Source organism: Cervus canadensis, chromosome 1 (assembly GCF_019320065.1).
Source record: "Cervus canadensis isolate Bull #8, Minnesota chromosome 1, ASM1932006v1, whole genome shotgun sequence".
Classification (NCBI taxonomy): domain Eukaryota; kingdom Metazoa; phylum Chordata; class Mammalia; order Artiodactyla; family Cervidae; genus Cervus; species Cervus canadensis.
In genome coordinates this window covers 109,183,952-109,208,221 of record NC_057386.1, presented here as the reverse complement: position 1 = coordinate 109,208,221, position 24,270 = coordinate 109,183,952, and the positions used below count along the sequence as shown (strand labels likewise).

Genomic DNA, 24,270 nt, shown 5'->3' with positions numbered 1-24,270 from the left:
TATCTAGAAATATCTCAAGCACAGCAAGGAAGTCCCAGTGCACTCAAAAATGAAAAATAAAATAACAAATACATAAATAAATAAACCTTTAAAAAAAATCCCTCACTATATTTATGTATGTATATATTTCTATTTGTTTTGTTTCCCTAGAGAACCCTGACTAATCCAGTCCTCCTCCTAGAAAGCTCAATCCAATTATAATATTCTCATCATTATTATTTTTAAAAATCTTTGCTTTTTATCTTTTTTCCTTTCCTATAAATGCACAGGTCTCTATCTTCATGATCGAATCACCTTGGCTGGAATAGGGTCATGACCCATCCCAGCACCCCACAGGAGCCAGGCACAGCACTGCCGGGAAGGGTCTTAGCTACTGAACACCGAACAGGGTTCTGAGTCCTGGCCCCTTGTGCATAATTTGGCGAGAGGCTGCACCTGTCTGATAGCTGTGTGTCCCAGTGGGGACGACAGAGGTGACAGAGAGACCGCGGTCCCAGGATCCCCCGTGGCATCTGGGGTGAGACCTGCTCCCTGACTGTAATAGCGTCAGTGGGATCTGAGGTCACCAGGGGGCAGCAAGGGCCTGGGTGTGGGGAGGTTTTGGTGTGGCTTCCTTACCTGCGTGAAGCCCCAGCTGCTGCCTTCTGAGCCCCTTAAGGGAGTGCGGGGTGCAGTGACCCATTTGTTCTGTTTTATGAGCCCTTGACTACAACCGACAATAAAGGTCTCAGGGCTCATCTTCAGAGCCCTGCTGAGGCAGGGGACAGGACTACAGGGGGTCCGTCTTGTGGAGGGGATAACTGGGGGAGGAGATAGACACCCCAGATCTCCTGTGGTGCTGAGAGAAAATGGAATTGAATCTTTAAGTAATTCCAACTCCTCAGGGGACCTCAACTTCCACCCTCAAAACCGAGAGAGCGATTGTCAGGATTATCGGCCAAGGACATGTCCACTCCCAGAGTGGACAGGGACCTCCCAAGATGGCCACAATTCCTGGGCCTGTATTGGTCAGTGTCCTGACGAGGGATGACATGTCCAAGAGTTTCCATCCTCTCAGAGGAGCCCTGCACATGCAGAGACTCAGTGTCCAGGGCCAGGTCAGAGGTGAGGAGAGAATGAGGAGGGGCAGGTACAAGAAGCAGATTTGCATGGTGGGGGAGGGGATGAGAGGTCTGGGGACCAGGCCCAGGGCTGGGGGCTCAGAAAGCAGCATCTGGGGCATCTCCACCATGGCCTGGGCTCTGCTCCCAGTCACCCTCCTCACTCAGGGCACAGGTGAGGCCTCCAGGGAAGTGACCCCGGGGACCTCTGACTGATCCGAGGTGTCTTTGTCCTCAGGCTGACCTGAGCCCCAGCAGGGAACTGACCAGAGTGTGTTTCTCCTCTTTCCTGACTCAGCCTCCCTCAGTGTCTAGGAATCTGGGACAGACGGTCACCATCTTCTGTGCTGGGACCAGCAGTGACGTGGGGCATTATAATGAAGTTGGCTGGTACCAACAGCTCCTGGGTTCAGCCCCCAAAACTCTGATTTATGATGTCAGTAAACGGCCCTCAGGGATCGCTGATCGCTTCTCTGGCTCCAAGTCTGGGAACACAGCCACCCTGACCATCTCTGGGCTCCAGACTGAGGACAAGGCTGGTTACTACTGTAGCTCTCCTGGAAGTGATAGCACTGTGCACAGTGGTCCAAGCTCATGGGGAAGTGAGACCAAAACCTTCACTGTTATTGTTCAGTTGCTTAGTCGTGTCTGAATCTTACAGCCCCATGGACTACAGCACGCCAGGCCTCCCTGTCCTTCACCGTCTCCCAGAGTCTGCTCAAACTCATGTCCATCGAGTTAGTGATGCCATCCAACCATCTCATCCTCTGTCGTCCCCTTCTCCTCCTGCCTTCAATCTTTCCCATCATCAGGGTCTTTTCTAAAGAGTCGGCTCTTTGCATCCAGTCCCTCAAATACCTTCACACCTACTTGCAGAATTTCATTTGTCCCTTCTTTGTTATCACTTTATTTGTCAACATTACAAACTTAAATGAATTAGAAGATTTCACAAAGAACTGATTCATATTCTTTCCCCAGATCCATCTGTATTTAATATTTTACTATACTTGATTCTCATTATCTGATTTTAGCTCTCATTTTCTCTCTGCATATATGTACATGTAGTTGAATGTGCACATGAATATACAAATGCATAAGTATGTATACTCAGCATATTCATACATGGCAAACAAAACATTCATTTCCTGAATCACGGGTTTCAGTTGCATTCAATCGCCATCTAAGGCTTAGTACATTCATTTTAAACAGTGTTCACATCAAGTGACAGTCCTCATTTAAGGTATAGAGTTCAGTGGTTTATAATGCACTTACAAGTTAGTCCATCCATTATCACAGAGGTCTTCAACAGGTACAGGTCTGTGGCCTGTTAGGAATCGGGCCACATAGGCTGAAGATGAAGCTGTTTATTACTCCTGCTCATATAGAAGTGGTAGCACTGTAAACAGTGCTCCAAGTTCATGGGGAAGTGAGACCAATACATCCTTTGAACTCAGTCAGCCCTTCCTCCTAAACTCAGGCTTTCATTTGGTTTTGCTGGGTTGGTTTTTTTTTGTAGTAATTACAAACTTCAATATAATTTTAGAGGTTCTATACAGAAGCTTTTAGAACTTTCACTATGTTTTAAACGTTGCTATATTTGCTTTTCTTAGATCCTGTTTTCTCACAGTCTCTTCCTGAATTTATAAGTTTACACACACACACCCACCTTCACACAGCACATGCTCTGGATGCAAAACATTTATTTTCTGAATCATTTGAGAATGACTTTATCTATCAGCACCAGAATCTTCATAGTCTCTGTTACATACAATTCACAATCCATAATATACATCATTTTAAGGTGAATGATCCTATGGTTTATAATATACTCTTAAATTTGAACATCCACTAACACTCTATCTTTAGAATATTTTCCTCCCCATAAGAGAAATACATCGTCCATCTCCAGTCAACAACTCTCCCTAGTATTTCAGTCCTATAAACCACTCATGGACTTTCTGCCTATTCTAATTCTTCACACAAATGTAGTCACAGCCTAGGAGCAACAAGGTTCTGTCAGAGTTTACCTCAGAAGCCCTTAGGTTTGTAAGATATTGCTCAGGAGCCTCGAGTTTCTGTCAGAGCTTACCTCAGGAGACCCCAGGTTCTGTCAGATTTTACCTCAGGAGTCCCTAGTTTCCATCAGATTTTACCTCAGAAACCCCTAGTTTCAGTCAGATTTTACTTCGGGTGCCACTAATTTCAGTTAGATTTTTACTTCTGAAGCTGCTAGTTTCTGTCAGATTATACCTCAGGAGCCCCTAGTTTCTGTCAGATTTTACCTCAGGAGTCCCTAGTTTCCATCAGATTTTACCTCAGAAACCCCTAGTTTCAGTCAGATTTTACTTCGGGTGCCACTAATTTCAGTTAGATTTTTACTTCTGAAGCTGCTAGTTTCTGTCAGATTATACCTCAGGAGCCCCTAGTTTCTGTCAGATTTTACCTCAGGAGTCCCTAGTTTCCATCAGATTTTACCTCAGAAACCCCTAGTTTCAGTCAGATTTTACTTCGGGTGCCACTAATTTCAGTTAGATTTTTACTTCTGAAGCTGCTAGTTTCTGTCAGATTATACCTCAGGAGCCCCTAGTTTCTGTCAGATTTTACCTCAGGAGCCCCTAGTTTCAGTCAGATTTCACCTCGGGTGCCACTAATTTCAATTAGATTTTTACCTCTGAAGCTGCTAGTTTCTGTCAGACTATGCCTCAGGAGCCCCTAGTTTCTGTCAAATTTTACCTCAGGACTCCCTAATTCCTGTGAGAAATTACCTCAAGATTGCATAGTTTCTGTCAAAAATTACATCCCCAGTTTCTATCCAATGTTACCTCAGCAGCCCTGAGTTTCTGTCAAATATTCCCGCAAGAGCCCCTATGTCTGTCAGATTTTGCCTCTGGAGGCCTAGGTGCTGTCATATTTTACCTCAGGAGCACCTGGTTTCTGTCAGGTTTTACCTTTGGAGCCCCTAGTTCCTATCAGAAATTACCTCAGGAGCCCCAGTTTCTATCAGATTTTACCTTAGGAGCCCCTAGTTCCTATCAGATTTTTGCCTCAGGACCCCCTAGTTCCTGTCAGAAGTTATCTGAGGAGCTGGTAGTTTCTGTCAGATTTTACCAAGAGCCACTAGTTTCTGTCACAATTTAACTCAGGAGCCCCTGATTTCTGTCAGATTTTACCTGAAGAGCCCCTGGGTTCTGTCAAATATTACCTCAGGAGCCCATAGTTTCTATCAGCTATTACCTCAGGAACCCCAGTGTCTATCAAACTTGAACTCAGGAGCCCCTAGGTTCTGTCAGATTGTACCTCATGCCTTGCGAGTTTCTGTCTGATTTTTCCTCAGGACTCCTTGTGAGCTGTCAGATTTTGCCTTAGGACGTCCAAGCTTCCCTCTGATTTTACCTCAAGATCTTCTAGTTTCTGTCAGATTTTACCTCAGGAACACCTAGGTTTTCTCAGATTTTACCTCAGGGGCACCAAGTTTCTGTCATATTTTACCACAGGAGCCCAAAGTTTCTGACAGTTTTGACTTCAGGTTCCCCAGGTATATGTCAAATTTTAACTCAGGAGACCCAAGTTTCTGTTAGAGTTTATTTACCTCCAGACCCCCAAGTTTCTGTCAAATTTCACCTCAGGAACTGTGAGTTTCTGTCAGATTTTATGCCTGGAGCCCTGAGTTTCTGTCAGATTTTACCTCAGAGCCCCGAGTTTCTGTCAAATTTTACCATAGGAGCCCTTGTTTCCGTCAGGTCTTACCTAAGGAGCCCCTAGATTTTGTCAGTTTTTAACCTCAAGAGCCCCAAGTTTCTGTCAGATTTTAACTCTGGAGCACCTAGTTTCTGTCAGATTTTAACTCTGGAGTCCCGAATTTCTGTCAGATTTTACCTCAGGAGCCCATAGATTCTGTCGGATTTTGCCTCTGGAGCCCCATGTTTCTGTCAGATTTTCGTTCAGGAGCCCCTAGGTTCTGTCAGATTTTACTTCAGAATTGCAGTTTCATTCAGAATTTACCTCAGCAGTACCAGATTTCTGTCAGATTTTACCGCAGGAGCCCTTATGTCATATTAGATTTTACCTCAGATCTCCCAAGTTTCTGTGGGATTTTTACCTCAGGAGCCTCTAGATTCTGTAAGATTTTTATCTCAGGAGCCCCAAGTCAGTCAGAATTTACCTTAGGAGTCCCAAGTTTCTGTCAGATGTTACCACAGCTGCCCCTAGTTTTTGTCAAATTTTACCTCTGGAGCCCTTAGTTTTGTCAGAATTTACCTCAGATCCTCCTAGTTTCTGCCAGATTTTATCTCAGGAGCCCCTAGATGCTTTTAGATTTTAGCTCAGCAGCCCCTAATTTCTGTCAGATTTTACCCCAGAAATCCTGAGCTTCAGTCAGATTTTACCTCAGCCACCCCTAGTCTCTGTCAGTATTTGCCTCTGAAGCCTCTAATTTTTGCCAGATTTTACCTCAAAATCCCCTAGGTTCTTTGACATTTTGTCTCAGGAGCCCTAGTTTCTGTCAGATTTTACCTCAGACATCCCTAGTCTCCCAGATTTTACTTCAAGAGCCCTTAGTTTCTGTCGATTTTTACCTGAGGACCCCCTAGTTTCTCTCAGATTTTATCTCAGAAAGCCCTAGTTCTTTCATATTTTACCTGAAAACCCCCTAGTTTCTGTCAGATTTTACCTCAGAACCCCCTAGTTTCTTTCAGATTTTACCTCATGATCCCAACATTTCTTTCAGATTTTACCGCAGATCCCTTTATTTTCTGTTAGATTTTTCTCTCAGAAGCTTCTAATTTCTGTCTGTATTTACCTGAATATATCCTAGTTTCTTTCAGATTTTACCTCAGAACCCCTTGTTTCTGTCAGATTTTACTTCATACCCCCTAGATTCTCTCTGATTTGACCTCTGGGCTCCCTGGATTCTTTCACATGTGACCTAATTGCCTCCCAGTTTCTGTCTGATTTTACCCCAGAGCCCCCTGTTTTTTTTCATATTTTGCCTCATAATCTCTTTCTTTCTGTTCCATTTCCTCTTAGACCATTTTGCTTTCATTTGATATTGGAAGCAACTGGAAATGTGGAAAATCTCAATAAATTGGTGACTCATGAACTGAGTGAAATCCAAAAAATTGTCCTTTTCAAGTGTATTGTTCCCTTATTCTGCTTAACAACATTAAAGCATTTCTCAATGGGATTGTGATTTGTTTGAAAACTGGTTTTCATATGACAACCAGCAATATCTAGCTCTCTGGTCGAGCCAAGAATAAGTTGCAAATCACTCCTGAAAATCAATCTTCTGTCAGAGAAATGTCATGATCACTGTTGTCTACTTCCTGTCTCATCCACTACAGCTCTCTGAGTCCCTGCAAAACCATTACATCTGAGAAGTATGCTCAGCAGGTTGATAAGATGCATGAAAAAAAATGCAAAGCCTGCAGCTGGCATTGGTCAACAGAAAGGGCCCAGTTCTTCTTCACAATGCCTGAACACAGGTCACACAATCATTGCTTCAAAAGTGAATGAATTGTGTTAATGAAAGTTTTGCCTCATCAACCATATTCATCTGCCCTCTTGCCAACCAACTGCCACTTCTTCAAGCATCTCAACAACTTTTTGCAAGGAGAATTCTTCCATAACCAGCAGAATGCAGAAAACACTTTCCAGGAGTTCATGGAAATCTGAGAGAGAAAGGACTTGAGAAAAATGTTTGAAGAGATAATAGCTGGATAATAGCTGAAAATTTCCCTAACATAGGAAAGTCAATAATCAACCAAGTCCAAGTAACGCAGAGAGTCCCAGACAGGATAAACCCAACAAGGAATACCTCAAGATTCATAGTAATCAATCTGTCAAAAATTAAAGGCAAAGATAAAATATTAAAAGCAATAAGGGAAAAACTACAAATAACATACAAGCAAACTCCCATAAAATTGTCAGCTGATTTCTCAATAGAAATTCTACAAGCCAGAAGGGAATGGCACAATATATTTAAAATGATGAAATGGAAGAACCTTTAACCAAGAATACTCTATGCAGCAAAACTCTTCTTCAGATTTGATGGAGAAATCAAAAGCTTTCCAGACAAGCAAAAGTTAAGAGAATTCAGCACCACAAATCAGCTTTACAACAAATGCTCAAGGAATTTCTCTAGGCAGGACATACAAAAGAAGGAAAAGGCCTACACAAAACAAACCTCAAAACAACTAACAAAATGGTAATAGGGTCATATATACGATGATTACTTCAAATGTAAATGGGTTAAATGCACAAACCAAAAGACATAGACTGGCTGGAGGATGAAAACATGTGCCTGTATGCACTTTCACTTACTACATCACCCTTTTCTGCAAACTGAATGCAATTATTTCGTATTATTAGGTGAATCACGTTCCCATTATGGCTTGCAATTGTAATTATTTTTTATTTTTTGGTTTGGCTATTGATTGTGAAAACTTATAAACATCTTTTACTAATGTGATTATCTAACTATTACTCATTAATACCATTTTATCATGACTGATCAACAGAAAAATAATAGAATTCTAGGTCACCAAAATTACCATTTAATAGAAAGACCTGTAGTCAGTTTTAAAAATCCAAATGACTATCATAATTATCTTGGAATTTGTTGAAAAATACAAATGCCCAGGTATTACTTTTTTCTCCTAAGCTGTAGATATGTTTCTAATGAGCAGCCAGGTTTAAAAGCAACTGGACTTATATGACGATCTTTTCCTTTTATCTAGTTTGTTTCACTTTTTCAGTTTCATATTCAGTGTTCCCATTTCATTTAGTTTAGGTTTTCCAATTTCTTCATCTCTTCTTTTTTTGTTGTTATTCTTTCTCAAGTTTTTATCAAGAGTAGTAGAGAAGCTTTTGTATACATATATATAAATAATATGTTATTGTTGTTCAGTCACTAAGTCATGTCTGACTCTTTGCGACCCCATGAACTACAGCACACCATTCTTCTACTGTTGTAATTGTTTAGAGAAACAAAAATAATAAAGCTATATTTTTTAGTATGCTGTGATTTTAATAGTTGAGAATTAAAGTGTTTCATTTCATTGCAAAGAAATCAGCAAGAGTCCTTTCAACTCTGCTTCTTTCTTCTCAGCATATAACTTTCAACTGGGGGTGAGCATCCTCCCTATGTATGACCTGCAGAGTTGTCACTCTGCTTCCTAAGCCTGGATCTGCTTCTAATGTCTCATGCTTTGGGCTTTCAGGCCTGACGTTATTTCCAGGTTTCTTTTTTGTGAAGGTATCTGCTGGCATCACTGCCTCTGGGACATCTTCATTCTTTATCACAATTCTCTTCATTCAAGCTTCTCCAGGAAGCTGCATGTCAAATCGGAAGGACAAGCAAACAATGCCTCATGTTTGGCAGAAATTAAGTCACCAACTTTCACTTTCCTAGCCTCAGTTTCTCCCTCAAGAACTGAAGCATTGGCAGAGGTCTTAGATTGCTTTTTCCTTTCCACGTGCAGTGACTTAGGCTCAAAAGGGTGTCACAGAGCAGGCCATGGGAGGTTGTCATGGGAACGACGCCGTGGCTGCAGGTCCAGGGCTTTCTAAGACGTCCCTGGGCCAGCCTGGTAGGGCAGTGTGCCCTTGGAAGTCACCTGAAGGTGGGAACTGCCCACTCTGCTTCTGGGCAGTGGACAAGGCCTGGGATGAGAGCAGAGGACAGGAGCTTCCATTCAGAGGCACCATTCTCCACTGTCCCGGGACTCAGCAGGTGTGGGGGTCCTGCCAGGTCAGATGACCAGGAGGAAGAGGGAAGGGTGCACTATTTGGGGAGAAATCCAGAAAAACCTGCGCTCACCGGTGCCTCGGCTCAGCAGCTGTCCTCCATAGCTCAGACTCAGGCCACCTGCTGGGAGGTGGCACTTGCCCAGGGGCAAGGAGGCAGATTCGCTGATGGGGCTGCGTGGAATGGAAGTCGGGGGTGGAGTGGGAGAAAGGGGCCCCTGAGATCTGGAGGGAGGGGCTGAGACATAGAACGCCCCCACCACCAACTCTACCCACCCCACCCTCTGGGTCTGTGCTTCCAAAACCCCTTTTCCCCTGTGGGTGGGGTGTCAGAGCCCCCTGAGCAGTGGTTCTTGCCCCTCCCCCACCTCCCTCATAAGATGTCCCTCTCCTTGACCATTCCAATGCCCTCTACTCTCTGCACTTTGCCACTTCTGTGATCCCAGGGGCAGCGGAGACTGCAGACCAGGGTCAATTAGACTGTCCTATCTCCAGATTATGCCTCGTTCTACCCCTCACCCTCCAGATCTTAGGGGCACCTTCATCCCACTCCACCCCCAACTTCCATTCCACGCCACCCCATCAGCGACTCTGCCTCCTTGCCCTTGTGGAGGGCAGGCAGTGCTGTCTACTTGAGTCCTCTGCCCCATCCCCCGATTCATTTTCAGCTTTTTCAGAAACTAAACAATTCCTGCATCTGGTTTCCTCACCTGTGTCTGATCTCCAAAGCCCCTTGGATGTCCTCAGCTTGAGCTGGTCCTGAGCACAGGCTTCTCCTCTTTCCACCAAAGGTCCCCTTCAGACAAAGTCAGGACGGGGCCTGGACACAGAAAATGTGGGCCGGACCCTCCCAAGCGGTGCCCCTCAAATCTGGGGATGTTATGTCTGGGCCACCAGGGGGCACCAGGTACCCGGAATCCAGGATGATTTTGGCACTTTCTTCCTCCCAGCCCCTGGAGGGGACAAAGTCTGGTTTCTGGAGAGATGTAAGAGCTAGGTGGCTGAGGAGTCTTGCCTGGAAGGGTTACAAGCCAAGCAGAGCCCTCCTCATTCATGCTGGCCTGGGGGGCCTCCTTTGAGTCCTCACTCAAGCCTGTAAACACTTGGCATCCTCAGACTGTGAGGCTGTGTTTTTCTAAAGGTGGGGTCTGGCGCTGTGTCCTTGTCATCCCAGAGACCCTAAATCTTTAACCAGAGGCCACTGGCAGCTCCTGGTGGCTAAGAGTAAAGGCAGGGCAGTAGGGATGGCTGTTTTTCCTCGCTCTCCCCTGCCATTCCGCCAGACATCCCTGTGCCTGTGAGCTAATAGAGCTTAAGGAGGTGTCCAGCTACACACATGGATGGATGGATGAATATATTGTTGTTCAGTCGCTAAGTCATGTCTAACTCTTTGCAAACCCATGGACTGCAGCTCGTCAGGCTTTCCTGTCCTTCCCCATCTCCCAGAGCTTGCTCAAACTCAAGTCCTTTGAGTCAATGATGCCATCCAATCATCTCATCCTCTGTTGCCTCCTCCTCCTGCTCTCAATCTTTCCCAGCATTAGGGTCTTTCCAGTGTGTCGACTCTCTGCATCAGATGGCCAAATTATTAGAGCTTCAACTTCAGCATTAGTCCTTTCAATGAACATTCAGAGTTGATTTCCTTTAGGATGAACTGGTTTGATCTCTTTGCAGTCCAAGGGATTCTCAAGAGTCTTCTCTAGCACCACAGTTTGAAAGCATCAATTCTTCAGCGCTCAGCCTTCTTTAGGGTCCAACTCTCATGTCTGTATGTGACTACTGGAAAAGTCACAGCTTTGACTGTACAGACCTTTGTCAGCAAAGTGATGTCTCTGCTTTTTAATACATTGTCTAGATTTATCATAGCTTTTCTTCCAAGGAGCAAGCATCTTTTAAATTCGTGGCTGCAGTCACCGTCCACAGTGATTTTAGAGCCCGAGAAAATAAAGTCTGTCACTGTTTCCTTCGTTTCCCCATCTATTTGCCATGAAGTGATGGGACCAGATGCCATGATCTTAGTTTTTTTGAATGTTGAGTTTTAAGCACCATTTTAAGCATACTGTTGTTCCATCTGGACCTAGGATTGTCACCTGGAACACAGCTGATAAAAACTTAATTTTTTCATCTTGGACCAGGAGGCTCAGCTCTCCCCTCCTTCCCCTCGTCCAGACTCATTCAACAAACATTTGTCCTTGAGCGGCTGCTGGTGCAATGCTCAAGGAGGTACCTGCTCATAAGTTTTAGGGTGGAAACAGAAAAACACCAAAACAAAACCCAAACGAGACCATGGTTTTAAAGAGTGAGGTTGTAACTGATTCTCTGAAGAAAACAGAGAGGGCAAAGAATGCCTCTGTGGGACTTGAAATGGAAAGGGGATCCCTTTAGCTTTGCCCACCGTTGGCCACGGAGTCACCTCTCTTGGGCTTCTGAAATGTGTGGCACTCGGTATAAACAGCTGCCTCACAGGTGACCTGGTGCCTAGGCTGTGGTGGGATGAGTTATACAGTCTCGGGAGAGGGTCCATCCACCTGGTGGGGCAGGTGATACATCCCATCCTGGAGGGAGTTAAAGCACAAAGAGACATGAGCTTAGAGGGGATCGGGGCCGGGGGTGGGGGCGGGGGTGGGGGGAAGGGCGGGGCCTGGTACTGAGCTGGATGGGAAGGGGAGGGCAGGAGGGAGGGATTTCCAGCTGCCACTCAGCTGCCTCCCTGGGCTTGGTTGGCAACGTCTGCAGCCACCAGGGGGCAGTAAAGGCCAGGATTTGGGAAGGTCCTGGTGGCTTACACTGTCCCATGTGAAGGTTCAACAGGCTTCCTCAGGGGTTCAGGGGTAAAGGACCCAGCTGCCAATGCAGGAGACTTAGGTTCAATCTCTGGGTCAGGAAGACCCCCTGGAAAAGGAAATGGCAACCCACTCCAGTATTCTTGCCTGGAAAATCTCATGGACAGAGGAGTCTGGTGGGCTACAGTGCATGGGGTCACACAGAGTTAAGACCCCATAGTGACTAAACAACAACAAGTGAAGTTTCAACAGCTGCTTCTCCCAGATCCCTTTTTATGTCCCGAAGCATCTGCGCTCCAATGAGTTACCTTCAGAAGTGCTAACAAACGGCCAATGGCTCAGGCTCAGGTCTCAGACTCAGAGCACCGCGGAGAGAGGATGGAGGGGAACATGAGGACTCTCCAAAGAGAGGGGGACAAGAAGGAGTTGGGGGTCGAGGAGGAACCCACTGGGAGTTTGGGACAAGTAGAACAGACTATTATCCATTGGATGGATAAACACCAAGGTCCTATGTACAGCGCAGGGAATTGTATTCAATATCCTGTGATAAACCGTGTTGGAAAAGAACATGAAAAAAGAATGTATACGTGAGTATAACCGAATCACTTTCTTCTACAGCAGAATTAACACTACATTGTAAATCAACTATACTTCAATAGAATCTTTTGTTTTTTCTTTTACTTTTTCTTCTTAGCTGTGCCTCACAGTTTGCGGGATCTTAGTTCCCAGACCAGTGATCAAACTCAAGCCCCAAGCAGTGGAAGCTCAGAGACTTAACCACGGGACCAGCAGGGAAGTCCCTTTAACAATAGTTTTTTAAAACAGAAGGAGCTGAGGGGTAATGGTCCCCAGCTCTGCGTTTGACTCCTGGAATGTGGGACAGCTGGATCTTTTAGCTATTGGGGCCCCAGTTCTCTTTTTTGCGGATCAGCCCAGAGGGTACATTCTGGGATTTCTCTCCCAGGAACCACGATGACTTGTGGAAAGATAGGAAACCCTGGATTCATTCCCCACATCCTGTCATGGACTTGGTCTGTCCTCACTCAACATGTGAAAGAGTTAATTCTCAGGAAGCTCTGCTGTCCAGGGCTGCAGAAGTATCTAGAACAAAGGGCCGGGTCAGAAAAGGTGAGCAGAGGGGGTGAGGAGGGTCAGGAGCAGGAAGCAGATTTGCATGGGGGCCCTGCCCTCCTCTGGGGGAGCGGATAAGAGAGGTATGGGGACCAAGCCCAGGGCTGTGGGCTCAGAAGGCAGCGTCAGGGGTGTCTCCACCATGGCCTGGGCTCTGCTCCTCATCACCATCCTCACTCAGAACTCAGGTGAGGCCTCCAGGGAAGGGACCCCAGGTGTCTGGAGTCTGGTGTCTGATCCCTGGTGTCTTTGTCCTCAGGGTGACCTGGGCCCCAGCAGGGAACTGACCAGAGTGTGTTTCTCCTCTTTGCCGGGTCCTGGGCCCAGTCTGAACTGACTCAGCCTCCCTCAGTGTCCAGGAATCTGGGACAGACGGTCACCATCTCCTGTGCTGGGACCAGCAGTGACACGGGGGGTTATAACTATATTGGCTGTACTAACAGCTCTTGGGCTCAGCCCCCAAAACTCTGATATATAATCTCAACAAACGGCCCCCAGGGATCCCTGATCGGTTCTCTGGCTCCGAGTCCGGGAACACTGCCACCCTGACCCTGTCTGGGCTCCGGGCTGAGGACGAGGCCGACTAGCACTGCAGCTCATATGGCGGTAGAAGCGCTGTCCACAGTGGCTCAGGTTCATGGGGAAGTGAGACCAAAGCCCGCCTGAGGCCGCAGGCTCCCCATTACTCTGACTCTGCAGCTTGCTCGTCTGCATCTGATGTGGAAGCGTCGGCAGCTGAGAGGGGATCTGAAGACAAGAGGAAGGGGTGGTTTCATGGTTGTGGTCCCTCCTCTTTAAGCCGCATCTGAGTGGGAGCATGACCCAAGAAAATAGTCACGGTTCTTGAGGAGGATGCCACGTGGACCTGTGCTGATTCTCCACTGGGCCCCCTCCCGTGCTGCCCCCCTTTGCTTCTACACCAACAACTGCAATCAGGCCCCGCAGTTTCCTGGGCTGAGTAGAGAGTATGAGCCACAGAGGGACACTGCAGTGCAGGAACTGCTTGGGTCTCCTCTCTCACAGGGCCAGCAACCCCTGGAACAAAGGGGAGGGGACAGGAAGGGAGGTGGGTAGTGGGGGGAACATAAAGCTGGGTCAGCTGGATTCACGGACCTGGGCTCCCTCGGCAGGGCTCTGCGTTTCATGTCACCTGCAGCTGGCCGGGGTGGCAGGAGGCGCAAGGGACTCCCAGTGGTTTGGTTGATTAGTTACTGGAAGCAGAGTCCAAAACGTGATCCTTAGGGAAAGGCTGTTGCTGAGCCATCAAAGACGCCGGGATGGCTGGCCTCCGGAGGAGAGGAATTCGATCCAGGGCCAGCGACGAGGCTTGATCACTCAGAGCTTTTGAGTAGTAAAGTTTTATTAAAGTATAAAAGAGATCGAGAAAGCTTCTGACATAGACATCAGAAGCAGGCAGAAAGAGTGCCCCCTTGCTAGTTTTTAGCAAGAAGTTATAAACCTATGAGCAGGCTGCTAAAAGGAAACGTCTCACAACTCAGAGAGTGGCACCAGGCCCCTCACCCACAACATGCATTTTGAGATAATGTTGGCCCAAGGTGAGTCACCCCAAGCCATAGAACATTTGACGTGATTCTTAAAGAAAGCTAGATTTCCAAGCAAATACGTAGTCTCGTTAACATAGCTTAAGAGAACATTTGCATGAGTAAAACATACTGGTTTGTTAAGCCATTATGGTTCTGAGACTTAGGCAGAATCAACTTGAAGAAAAACAGAGTTTAGGGTAAATATATAGTCCATTAACACAGCTTAAGCAAAGTACTTCCATAAGAAAACGCACTGGTTAGCTCAAGGTTTGAGAAAAGTTAAGCTCTGGTCGAACCCGGTGTCATCATGGCAACATAGATTGTAAAAGAAACCTCCTAATAATTTTGTATAGAGAAGGGAAAAAATCTGACACTTGTAGTTTGTTTCCTCCTGGCCCTTAAGAGAGAGAAAAAACGCCTGACACTTGAAGCCTATTTCCTCCATTTGGAGACCCGAAGCCTTCCTTCCTGTTACCCTCTCACTAGTGAGGGAACTAGAGGAGCCAGACCTGTCTGCCTGAACACAAAGGAACTCAACATGTAGGGAGATCATAAGGTTAGAATAGATTTGTGCTTTAAGACCTGCTACCCACACTTGGAGGGGACTTCCCAGGTGATGCAGTGGGAAAGAATCAACCTGCCCAGCAGGAGACCGGAGCTCAATCCCTGGGTGGGGAAGATTCCCTGGAGAAGAAAATGGCAACCCAGTCCAGAATTCTTGCCTGGGAAATCCCAGGAATAGAGGATCCTGGAGGGTTACAGTCCATGGGGTTGCAAGAGTAGGACACAAGTTAGCGATAACCACCCCCAAACTCCTACTTAGCCCCCAAACCTTCTAGGTCAAGTGAACAAAAGTTTAACTCGAGTCACAGAGCCTGGATCAATTTCCAGCCTGGAGCCAGCTTGGTGGTGGTGGTGGTTTAGCTGCTAAGTCATGTCCTACTCTTGCAACCCCATGGACTGTAGCCCGCCAGGCTCCTCTGTCCATGGGATTCTCCAGGCAAGAATACTGGAGTGGGTTGCCATTTCCTTCTAAAGGGGATCTTCCCAACCCAGGGATCGAACTCAGCTCTCCTGCACTGCAGGCAGATCCTTTACCAACTGAGCTGCCGGGGAAGCCCAAAGGTTTGGAGAGATCCCACTGAGATTAAGCCAGTTTACAAGCCTGTAACTCCATGAACGAAGCAAAGGCTGAGTCTCCTTGAGCAAGGACTCTAGTGAACTACCAAGGATGTACACCATGATCTTTCTCCCAGTCTTTCTCAAAGGGACCAGCCGCCTTTTCTCAGGGTAACTCCATTGGGGCAAAGCAGACTTTTCAGGGGCTACTGGACACTGGCTCTGCACTGATATTGGTTTCTGAGACCCCCCAAACACCACTTTGGCCTCCAGAGCAGGGGCCTGTGGAGATGGGGCGATCAGCGGAGTTTCTACTCAGGTGTGTCTCACAGAGGCTCCTGTGGGTCCCTGAATCCGTTCTGTGGTTATTCCTCCAGATCACGACTAGAGTCACCATGTGGCCTATACTGTCCACTGTGCCCTGGGTGCTATCTGATCCACCTAGCCATGTACTGCAGAGGGCACAGACGTGGACAGTTACAACGTGAAGGCCTGTCTCTGGAACGTCCCTGAAGGACACAGTAAGAGGACATCCTCCCCATGGGTGGACCCCCCACAGTGTACCTGGCTGTGCACCCAAGGAGGAAGGGCCTGACATCCAACTATACATCATCATTGGGGTTTGGCTGCACGATCCCCGACTGGGAAGGAACATGGTGAGAAACTCGGTGAAAAAATACATTTCCAGCATGGATGGATGTAGAGATAGTCATCCTGAGAGAAGCAAGTCAGAAAAAGACAAGTATCATACGAAGTCACTTATATGTGGGATCTAAAACACTTGGTATATTTGAATCTATTTATTAAGCAGACACTGAGTCATAAATATATCAATAGAAAAAAAAATCAAGGGAGAAAGGGCAGGGATAAATTGGGAGGTTGGGATTGACATACGTTCCTTTCAGTTCATTTCAGTCACTAAGTCGAGTCTGACTCTTTACAACCCCATGGACTGCAGCATGCCAGGCCTCCCAGTCCATCACCAACTCCTGGAGCTTACTCAAACTCATGTCCACTGAGTTGGTGATGCCATCCAACCATCTCATCCTCTGTCGTCCCCTTCTCCTCCTGCCTTCAATCTTTCCCAGCATCAGGGTCTTTTCCGATGAGTCAGTTCTTCGCATCAGGTGGCCAAAGTATTGGAGTTTCAGCTTCAGCATTAGTCCTTCCAATGAACACCCAGGACTGATCTCCTTTAGGATGGGCTGGTTTGATCTCCTTGCAGTCCAAGGGACTATCAGGAGTCCCTAGACACATGTACACTGCTACCTATAAAAGGTGGCTGATGACATCCTGCTCCAGCACTGCCCTGCTGCTCCAGTGGTTAAGAGTCCGTCTGCCCGTGCAGGGGCCACGAGGTGATGCCTGGTCCAGGAGCTACAACTCCACGTGCCTCGGGGCAACTAAGTCTGTGCGCCACAATTACTGAGCCCAAGCGCTTAGGGCCCGTGCTCCTACAATGAGAGAAGCCTCCACGGTGAGAAGTCCAGGGACCACACCTAGAGAGTAGGCCCCACCTGCCGAAACTGGAGAAAGCCCACTCCTCAATGAAGACTCGGTGCAGTCAAAAAGAAATATAAATAAATAAATAAATTTTCTAAAAAAAAAAGCTTAAAGTACTTAAAAAAAGAAAAAAAAGACTGAAGCTTATTTTAGAGCGAGTGAACCAGAGGCCCATGGTCAAGTCTATCAGGCCTGGAGTCTGAGAAAAGGAGACTTTCAGACTTTTGAGTAACAGGGGGCACTGTGAGTCCATGTCTCCGTTTGTGGGAACTGGCCCAGCTGTGTATCTTTTCATCTGACGCCATTTTCATTTTCCGTAAGTGGTCCTCACGCATGTGTCAAGAGCCATGAGGGCCCTCATGCCCGGGGACAGCCGAAGGAAAGCAGACACGAGGCCCTCACCACCCCCCTCCGCCCACCCTTCATCGGACAGGGGTCCCCACTGGGACCCAGCCCTGGTGCAGGCAGGAAGCTGGGGGTGGGGGTGGGCCTGAGGGCCGCCCCTCACTGAAGAGTCAGAGGAGAGTTCAAGGTGAAGGAGACCAGCCCCAGCCACGAGGCCCTCGGGGGCAGTGCAGGTGGAAGCCTCGCCAGCCGGTCCTGGGCCACCGTCCCCTTCGTGGGCCTCTGCTCAAGTCAGGGCAGAGTCCTGGGCGGTGGGGAGGGGCCTGGGCAAGGGGCTCAGTGGAGGAGGTGCCATAACAATGGTGCCCATGCATGTCTCCTTCTGTTGTCTTTGGCCGTCAGCTCCCAGCCTGTGGTGACTCAAGACCCTTCCTTACGCTGTCATCCAGGCCGACGGTCACCCTCTCCTGCATCCACCCCCAGTCACTCCTTACACTCCATCCTTGGGGGCAGAGCGGCCCTCACCATCACTGGGGACAAGACTGAGGACCTCCGTATGGTCTGATCCAGTGCACCTACTGCACACACAGCTTCTCTCGGAGGGGCTGAATCAGCCTGGCGTAGCCCGCTCCACCTTCCTCCCCGCCCAGGAGCCCAGAGCCTGGATCAGCTCCACCGACAGGGTGTCCCGTCCCCGTGGGAAGAGCAGCTCCTTTCTCAGCTGACCGTGGGCAGAGCACACTGGGGACAAAGACCAGAGCAGAGGCTGAGCCAGCGATGACCTTCACAAGTCCGTCCAGCCATGCTGATCCAGCGTTTTCCAGCAAGGCCTCTTTAACCTGAGACTTCAGGAGAATGCTTTTCAAGTTCCACCAGAAAGAACCTCTTCCTCCCCAAGAGAACTTGGCATTGTTATTCACTCTCTCAGCCCCTGCCTTTCCCCATCAAGGCCGCTCCCTAAATCCTGTGCTGCACTCACAGCAGAAAATCTGCAGATATTTGGGGACGGCAGTGACCGGTCACCACGGGGGACAGTAGACAGGGCTCAGGCCCAGAGGACCTTCAGCCACCCGCAGCTGCTGAACCTCCTTGAAGGTCTTCAGGCCCCGGATAAAGTGGTGAAGGCCAAGGGTGGTCTCAACCCACTTGTGTCAATCCTGCTCCTGCTCCTCAGGCTCCATCCTGGGCTAAGCAGCTGCAGATACCCAGATTTATTACCCAGAAACTGCCCCGTGCCACCACCTGACCACATGTCACCCCTGCCCTTCGAATTCTTACCTCAGAGGCAATATCACACTGGCCCCGCGCTGCGTCTGAATCCCAGACCCCTCAGGCTGTGCCCGTGTGTAGGTGCTGTAAGTGACGAGGGCCACCAGGAACACCTTTCTGTTTCAAAGTGCTGCCCCAGCCTCGAGAGCAAACACCTCAATTACACCAAAGGCTTGTCTTCCTCTGAGACAAGGTCCGGGGAGGAACTGGGTTGCTACCTGGACAGCTATTGACTCATGATTTGTTGGCTGGATATGTTTCTCCTTCACATAAAAAAAGAAATCCAGACCATCTCACTGGTTTGCTAAGCAAGCCACTGTCCTAACTCTTAGAGATGCAAGAGGAAATTTCTGGGTGTCCTACCAAATCAGTGAACTTTCATACAAAGATTTCCCTGGAGAAAATTTGAATAACCATGTGACAACCTGGACCAGGCACACATAAACCTCCTACTTGACACAGAACTCCAGTGGCTGCAGGGGAATGTCCACGTCAGAAATAGAGAAATGTCACCTGAGGATTGATTTGAAAAGAAAAGGCAGAACTTTCCTCCAGGTGCACCCCTGTCTAGCTTGAGCGCTGATGTCTAATATGGAGGGTGGAGACAAAGTAAGGGAAAATTGTTGTCAAAAACATCGACAATTCAGTTCAGTTCAGTTCAGTCACTCAGCCGTGTCCCACTCTTTGCGACCCCACGGACTTCAGCCTGCCAGGCCTCCCTGTCCATCACCAACTCCCGGAGTTTACCAAATTCATGTCCATTGAGTCGGTGATGCCATCCAACCATCTCATCCTCCGTCGTCCCCTTCTCCTCCTGCCCCCAATCCCTCCCAGCATCAGGGTGTTTTCAAATGAGTCAGCTCTTCGCATGAGGTGGCCAAAGTACTGGAGTTTCAGCTTCAGCATCAGTCCTTCCAATGAACACTCAGGACTGATCTCCTTTAGGATGGACTGGTTGGATCTCCTTGCAGTCCAAAGGACTTTCAAGAGTCTTCTCCAACACCACAGTTCAAAAGCATCAATTCTTCAGCACTCAGCTTTCTTTATAGTCCAACTCTCACATCAGGTGGCCAAAATATTGAGGCTTCAGCATCAGTCTTTCCAATGAATAGTCAGGGTTGCTTTCCTTTAGCATTGACTGGTTTGATCTCCTTGCTGTCCAAGGGGGTGTCAAGAGTCTTCTCCAGCACCAAAATTTGGAAGCATCAGTTCTTTGGTGCTCAGTCTTCTCTGTATTCCAGCTCTCACATCCATGCATGACAACTGGAAAAACTGTAACTTCAACTATGTGGACCTCTGTCGGCAATGTGATGTCTCTGCTTTTTAATATGCTGTCTAGGTTTGTCATAGCTTTCCTTCCAAGAAGCAAGTGGCTTGTAATTTCATGGCACAGTCACCATTCACAGTGATTTCAGAGCCCAAGAAAATAAAGTCTGTCATGTTATCACTTTTTCCCCATCTATTTGCCTGAAGTGTTGGGAGTGAATGCCAGGATTTAGTCTTTTTAATGTCGAGTGTCAAGCCAGCTTTTTCACTCTCCTCTTTCACTCTCCTTAAGAGGCCCTTTAGTTCCTCTTCACTTTCTGCCATTAGAGAGGTATCAGCTGAATATTTGAGGTTGCTGATATTTCTCCCAGAAATCTTGATTCCAGCTTGTGCTTCATCGAGCCCAGCAATTTGCATGATGTACTCTGCATGTAAGTTAAATAAGCAGAGTGACAATATACACTTCTGATGAGCTCCTTTCCCAATTTGGATCCAGTCCATCGTTCCGTGTCTGGTTCTAACTGTTGCTTCTTGACCTTTTGGTGGCCTGACTCTGGGTTAACACTGGCCTCTGTCACCTTCTCTCCTTCTCTTCCCCCGAGTCGTCCCTCTCTCTGGCCCCTCCCCCTCCTCCCCCTCTCCCCTCCCTCTCCCTCTGCACCTCCTACTCCTCTCCTTCTCCTTCTTCTTCCTCTTCTTTCCTTCCTCTCTCTCTTCTTCTTAACATGTTTGGGTTTCTCCCCATAGGTTATATTTTTGTTTAAATCTTGCATTACATTTGCACATCATACATCTGTCCGCTGTTCATGCACTGATTCTCATTTTTTCCCCTGTCCATTGTGTGTGTGTCTGTCTGTCTTTATTTTTTAATGGTCATAACACCAGAAGTAGCTGCGCTGTGACCATCACTGCCCAGGTGTCCTGTGTGACAACCTGAATCCAGCCCGTCAGCTGCAGGACTGAAGCCCTCATTTACCCAGACACTGGGGTCCACAGCCCCAGATCCCGATCTTGCTTCTGCTGTAGCCTCTGACGCCGGTGACACTCCTCATCCCAGTGCAGATCCGTCTTAAGGATCTGTGTGTGGAGGGGGAGATAGAGGCAGGGCCCCTGCCCCCGATTTGAAGGGCTCTGAAGAGCTCACCCGTACCCGAGCTCCCCGGGTCCTCTTGCAGGCCTGGCTGTGATGGCCCCCAGGTCACCGTCCTGCCTCCTTCATCCCATCCTTTCCTGAAAGGCTGGGAGTGGGGTGGGGTGAGTTGTCTTATATCTAGAATTTCTGCATGCGGCCCTCAGAGTGCAATTTAGCTCCAGAGAATTGAGCTCCAACAGTTTGCTTTTTTCTTTTTTTCTTCATTATACTATCTCTCTTCTGAGCAGTGACCTCATGTCGGGGAGGAGGGGACTCTGCCTTCCTCAGCCTTTTGTTCCTCCAGGACCCACATGGGGAGGGCCGCCTGCTTCCCTGAATCAGAAGGTTCAAATGCTCATGTCCTCCAGAAACACTCCCCCCAGACATCCCAGAACTAAATGGAATGGCACCTGGTTTCCCAGACAACTGGGAAACACGTTACGAACCATCTCGGTGATTAAAATAGTAAACTTTATGTATGTATATTTACTGGAGAAGGAAATGGCAACCTACTCCACTATTCCTGCCTAGAAAACTCCGTGGAAGAGAAGCCAGGCAGGCTACAGTCCATGGGGTCATAAAGACTGAACGTACACACAAACACACTGAAGTATGTTTTGCAGTATTTTTAAATTTGTTCAGTTCAACATGGAGTACAAGAATTTGAATTATGAAGTCAGTTGACCAAGAAACCAGAAGAAATCGTTGTGCTGTGACCTCTGTGGAGGTACCGTGGGTACCTGGTGCTCTGACACTCACAGCCTCTGGCTCTCTCTCTGCGTGTACATACACATATATTTGCATGTATGTGTGTATTTGGAAGATTTCACACACATCTCACCAGTCCACAGCCCCCACATTCCCTGATGCCCAGAACATCTGTCATAGCTGTGGGTATTGTCACCAGATAAGATCTTCCAGGTTCCCCCCCTCACCTTGGTTATCAGGTCTCTCTGATGCAGCATTTCTCAGCTAAGACTACTTATGAATCCTGGCTGCAGAATCTTCTGCAAAAGTTCCACAGAGAGGAGTGTGATCGCTGTAACCAGGAGGACCATGGTCTCTAGTGTGAGAAACGCTAAGTGAGCCCTTCACAGGGACATGAATGCACAGAGATAGTAATTAGTCAGGCTCAGAAATCAGAGCTCTACTAGAGGCAGCACGCGGCGTGGCCAGCAGGGGGCAGCAGAGCGCGGCCGGGAGCAGCAGGTCAGAGGCTGGGCTGCCCAAGGGGAGCTTCAGGGGAACCAGGCCTGCGGGTCCACAGGTGTCCAAGGATCAGCGCTGGGCAGGAAGTCAGGACGGGACAGGCCATCCCCTCAGGACACAGTGACCACCTCTGAGGGTCACATCCACAGTGAACCCCAGGGCGCTGTGCCTCACTCCACGGCCAGGACGCTGCCAGGCTGACCGCCCCGCTGGGGAGCCCAGGGGAGACCACAGGCCAGGGGGGTTGGGACAGCGGGCATGTGGTCAGACACAGGGAAGGGGACAGTGACCTCCATCCTTGGGGACAAGTCTGATGTGCAGACGTGAGAAGCCGAGGAGGAAGCGGGGGACAGACAAGGGCTGACGGTGTGCTGACCCTGCCTCTCAGTGAGGGGCCCCAGGGGCTGGATTTGCATAAAGCCAACCCTCGCTGCCCCCCTCAAAGCTCTGAGAGGGAATAAAGGGGCTGGGAGAGCCCAGCGCTGCTGCGGGCTCAGAGGCAGAGCTCAGGGCGCGTCCACCATGGCCTGGACCCCTCTCCTGCTGCCCCTCCTCACTCTCTGCACAGGTGCGGCCCCCCGGCCCTGCCCGCAGGCTCCGGCCCCACAGGACCCTGGGCTGGGCCCGCCCCTAACCCAGAGCACAGTCCAGGCACCGCCTCAGGGTGGGATGCCCGGGGAAGGGGTCCTTCCTTCTCATCCCGTCTCCCCCGTCTCTTCCAGGCTCCGCAGTCTCCTGTGAACTGACCCAGCCGACTTCAGTGTCAGTGGCCTTGGGACAGATGGCCAAGATCACCTGCTCGGGGGACCTCCTGGATGAAAAATATACTCAGTGGTACCAGCAGAAACCAGGCCAGGCCCCGGAGCTGGTCATTTATCAAGACAGTAAGCGGCGCTCAGGGATCCCTGACCAGTTCTCTGGCTCCAGCTCAGGCAAAACAGCCATCTTGACTGTCGGCGGGGTCCGTGCCGAGGATGAGGCCGACTATTACTGTCTGTTGTCTGCCGTGGGGCAGCGGCAGTTACAATGCTCACAGTGACACAGACAGACGGGGAAGTGAGACACAAACCCTCCCGTCCTGCTCACACTCTCCTCCAGCCCCGGGAGACTGTGGACTCAGCAGGCACAGGCCTGGCCCGGTTCCCCCAAGCTGAGCCCCCAGGCGGCCCCTCCTGTGGCCCTCCAGGCAGGCTCTGCACAGGGGGGTCCGCAGTGGACGACGGGCTGGCAGGACCTTGGTGTTGATGTGGGGAAACAGGGCCTGAGTGACACAGACACACCCATCCTATCACGGCCCCTGATCTCTCTGTGATGGGCTTGTCTCGGCCATCGCCACCTCTCTGTGGCCCTCAAGTCCTGACCTCATCCCTGAAACTGCCCTGTGAAGTCTGGGATTCTGATGGAAGACCCAGTGCTGTGGGCACCATCGAATCCCCCAGGCCCCTAGTCGGCCCTGAGTGCCCTGCCCGCTGCCACTGGACCCAGTGCCAGCTACCTGAGCACCCTGTTGGTCCTAGAATGTTGTCCCCTCACAATCACGCCAATCCTAGAGGATTCAGTTCATCAGTCTTGCAGAGTCCTGCTCCACTAGAGATGACCTTGCATGGCCTGCAGGGCCAGAGCCTCCAGGAGGACCCCCAAAACTCAGTCATAACCCGGGCAGGTCAGAGTCTCCTCCCCTGAGTCTGGCCTCCTGAAATCCCTCCTGACAGCAGGGCCCCAGCTATCCTCCTCCAGTGCATGTCCAGGGGATGCTGTGACCGCCCAGGGGCGACCACAGAGGAGGCCAGTCCCCAGGGGTCAGCTGGGCTCCCGTCCTGCCCTCTGACCCCCAGGTTAGGACCCAGCCCTCTGTCCCCAGGGATGCAGCCACCAGCTCTGAAAGTCCGACTCAGACCACATGCTCATCCCAGCTCTGACCCTGGCCAGGAGACACCTCAGGGGACCCCTTGGAGCCGAGCCCTGGGTCTCAGAGCGGCTCTGTCTGCCCCCGGCAGCTCTGAGCACTCCTGGGGCCTCTCCACTACTGGGGTGCAGACCCCCTCCGGCTGCTCAGTTCCAGGCAGGAAGCCCCACTCGGGCCTGGACCTGCAGATCCAGGTGGGGCCGGGCAGGTCCGTCCTGAG

General features: G+C 49.2%; 1 protein-coding gene and 1 gene segment (V, D, J or C); both read left to right on the top strand.

Moving 5' to 3' along the window:
* The window catches only part of LOC122420176, a 224,880-nt gene that overhangs the window by 102,593 nt on the left and 98,017 nt on the right, over positions 1-24,270 (top strand).
* Positions 1-24,270, top strand: part of LOC122420342 (immunoglobulin lambda-1 light chain-like) — a 204,835-nt gene that overhangs the window by 88,884 nt on the left and 91,681 nt on the right. Inside the window, exon 3 of one of the 7 annotated variants that reach the window (XM_043435455.1) lies at positions 1,839-1,844. The exons of the other annotated variants lie outside the window; for them this stretch is intronic. Within the exon in view, the coding sequence (XP_043291390.1) occupies positions 1,839-1,844 (6 nt within the window). The remainder of the gene's footprint in view (positions 1-1,838; positions 1,845-24,270) is intronic. 7 annotated transcript variants of the gene reach the window in all.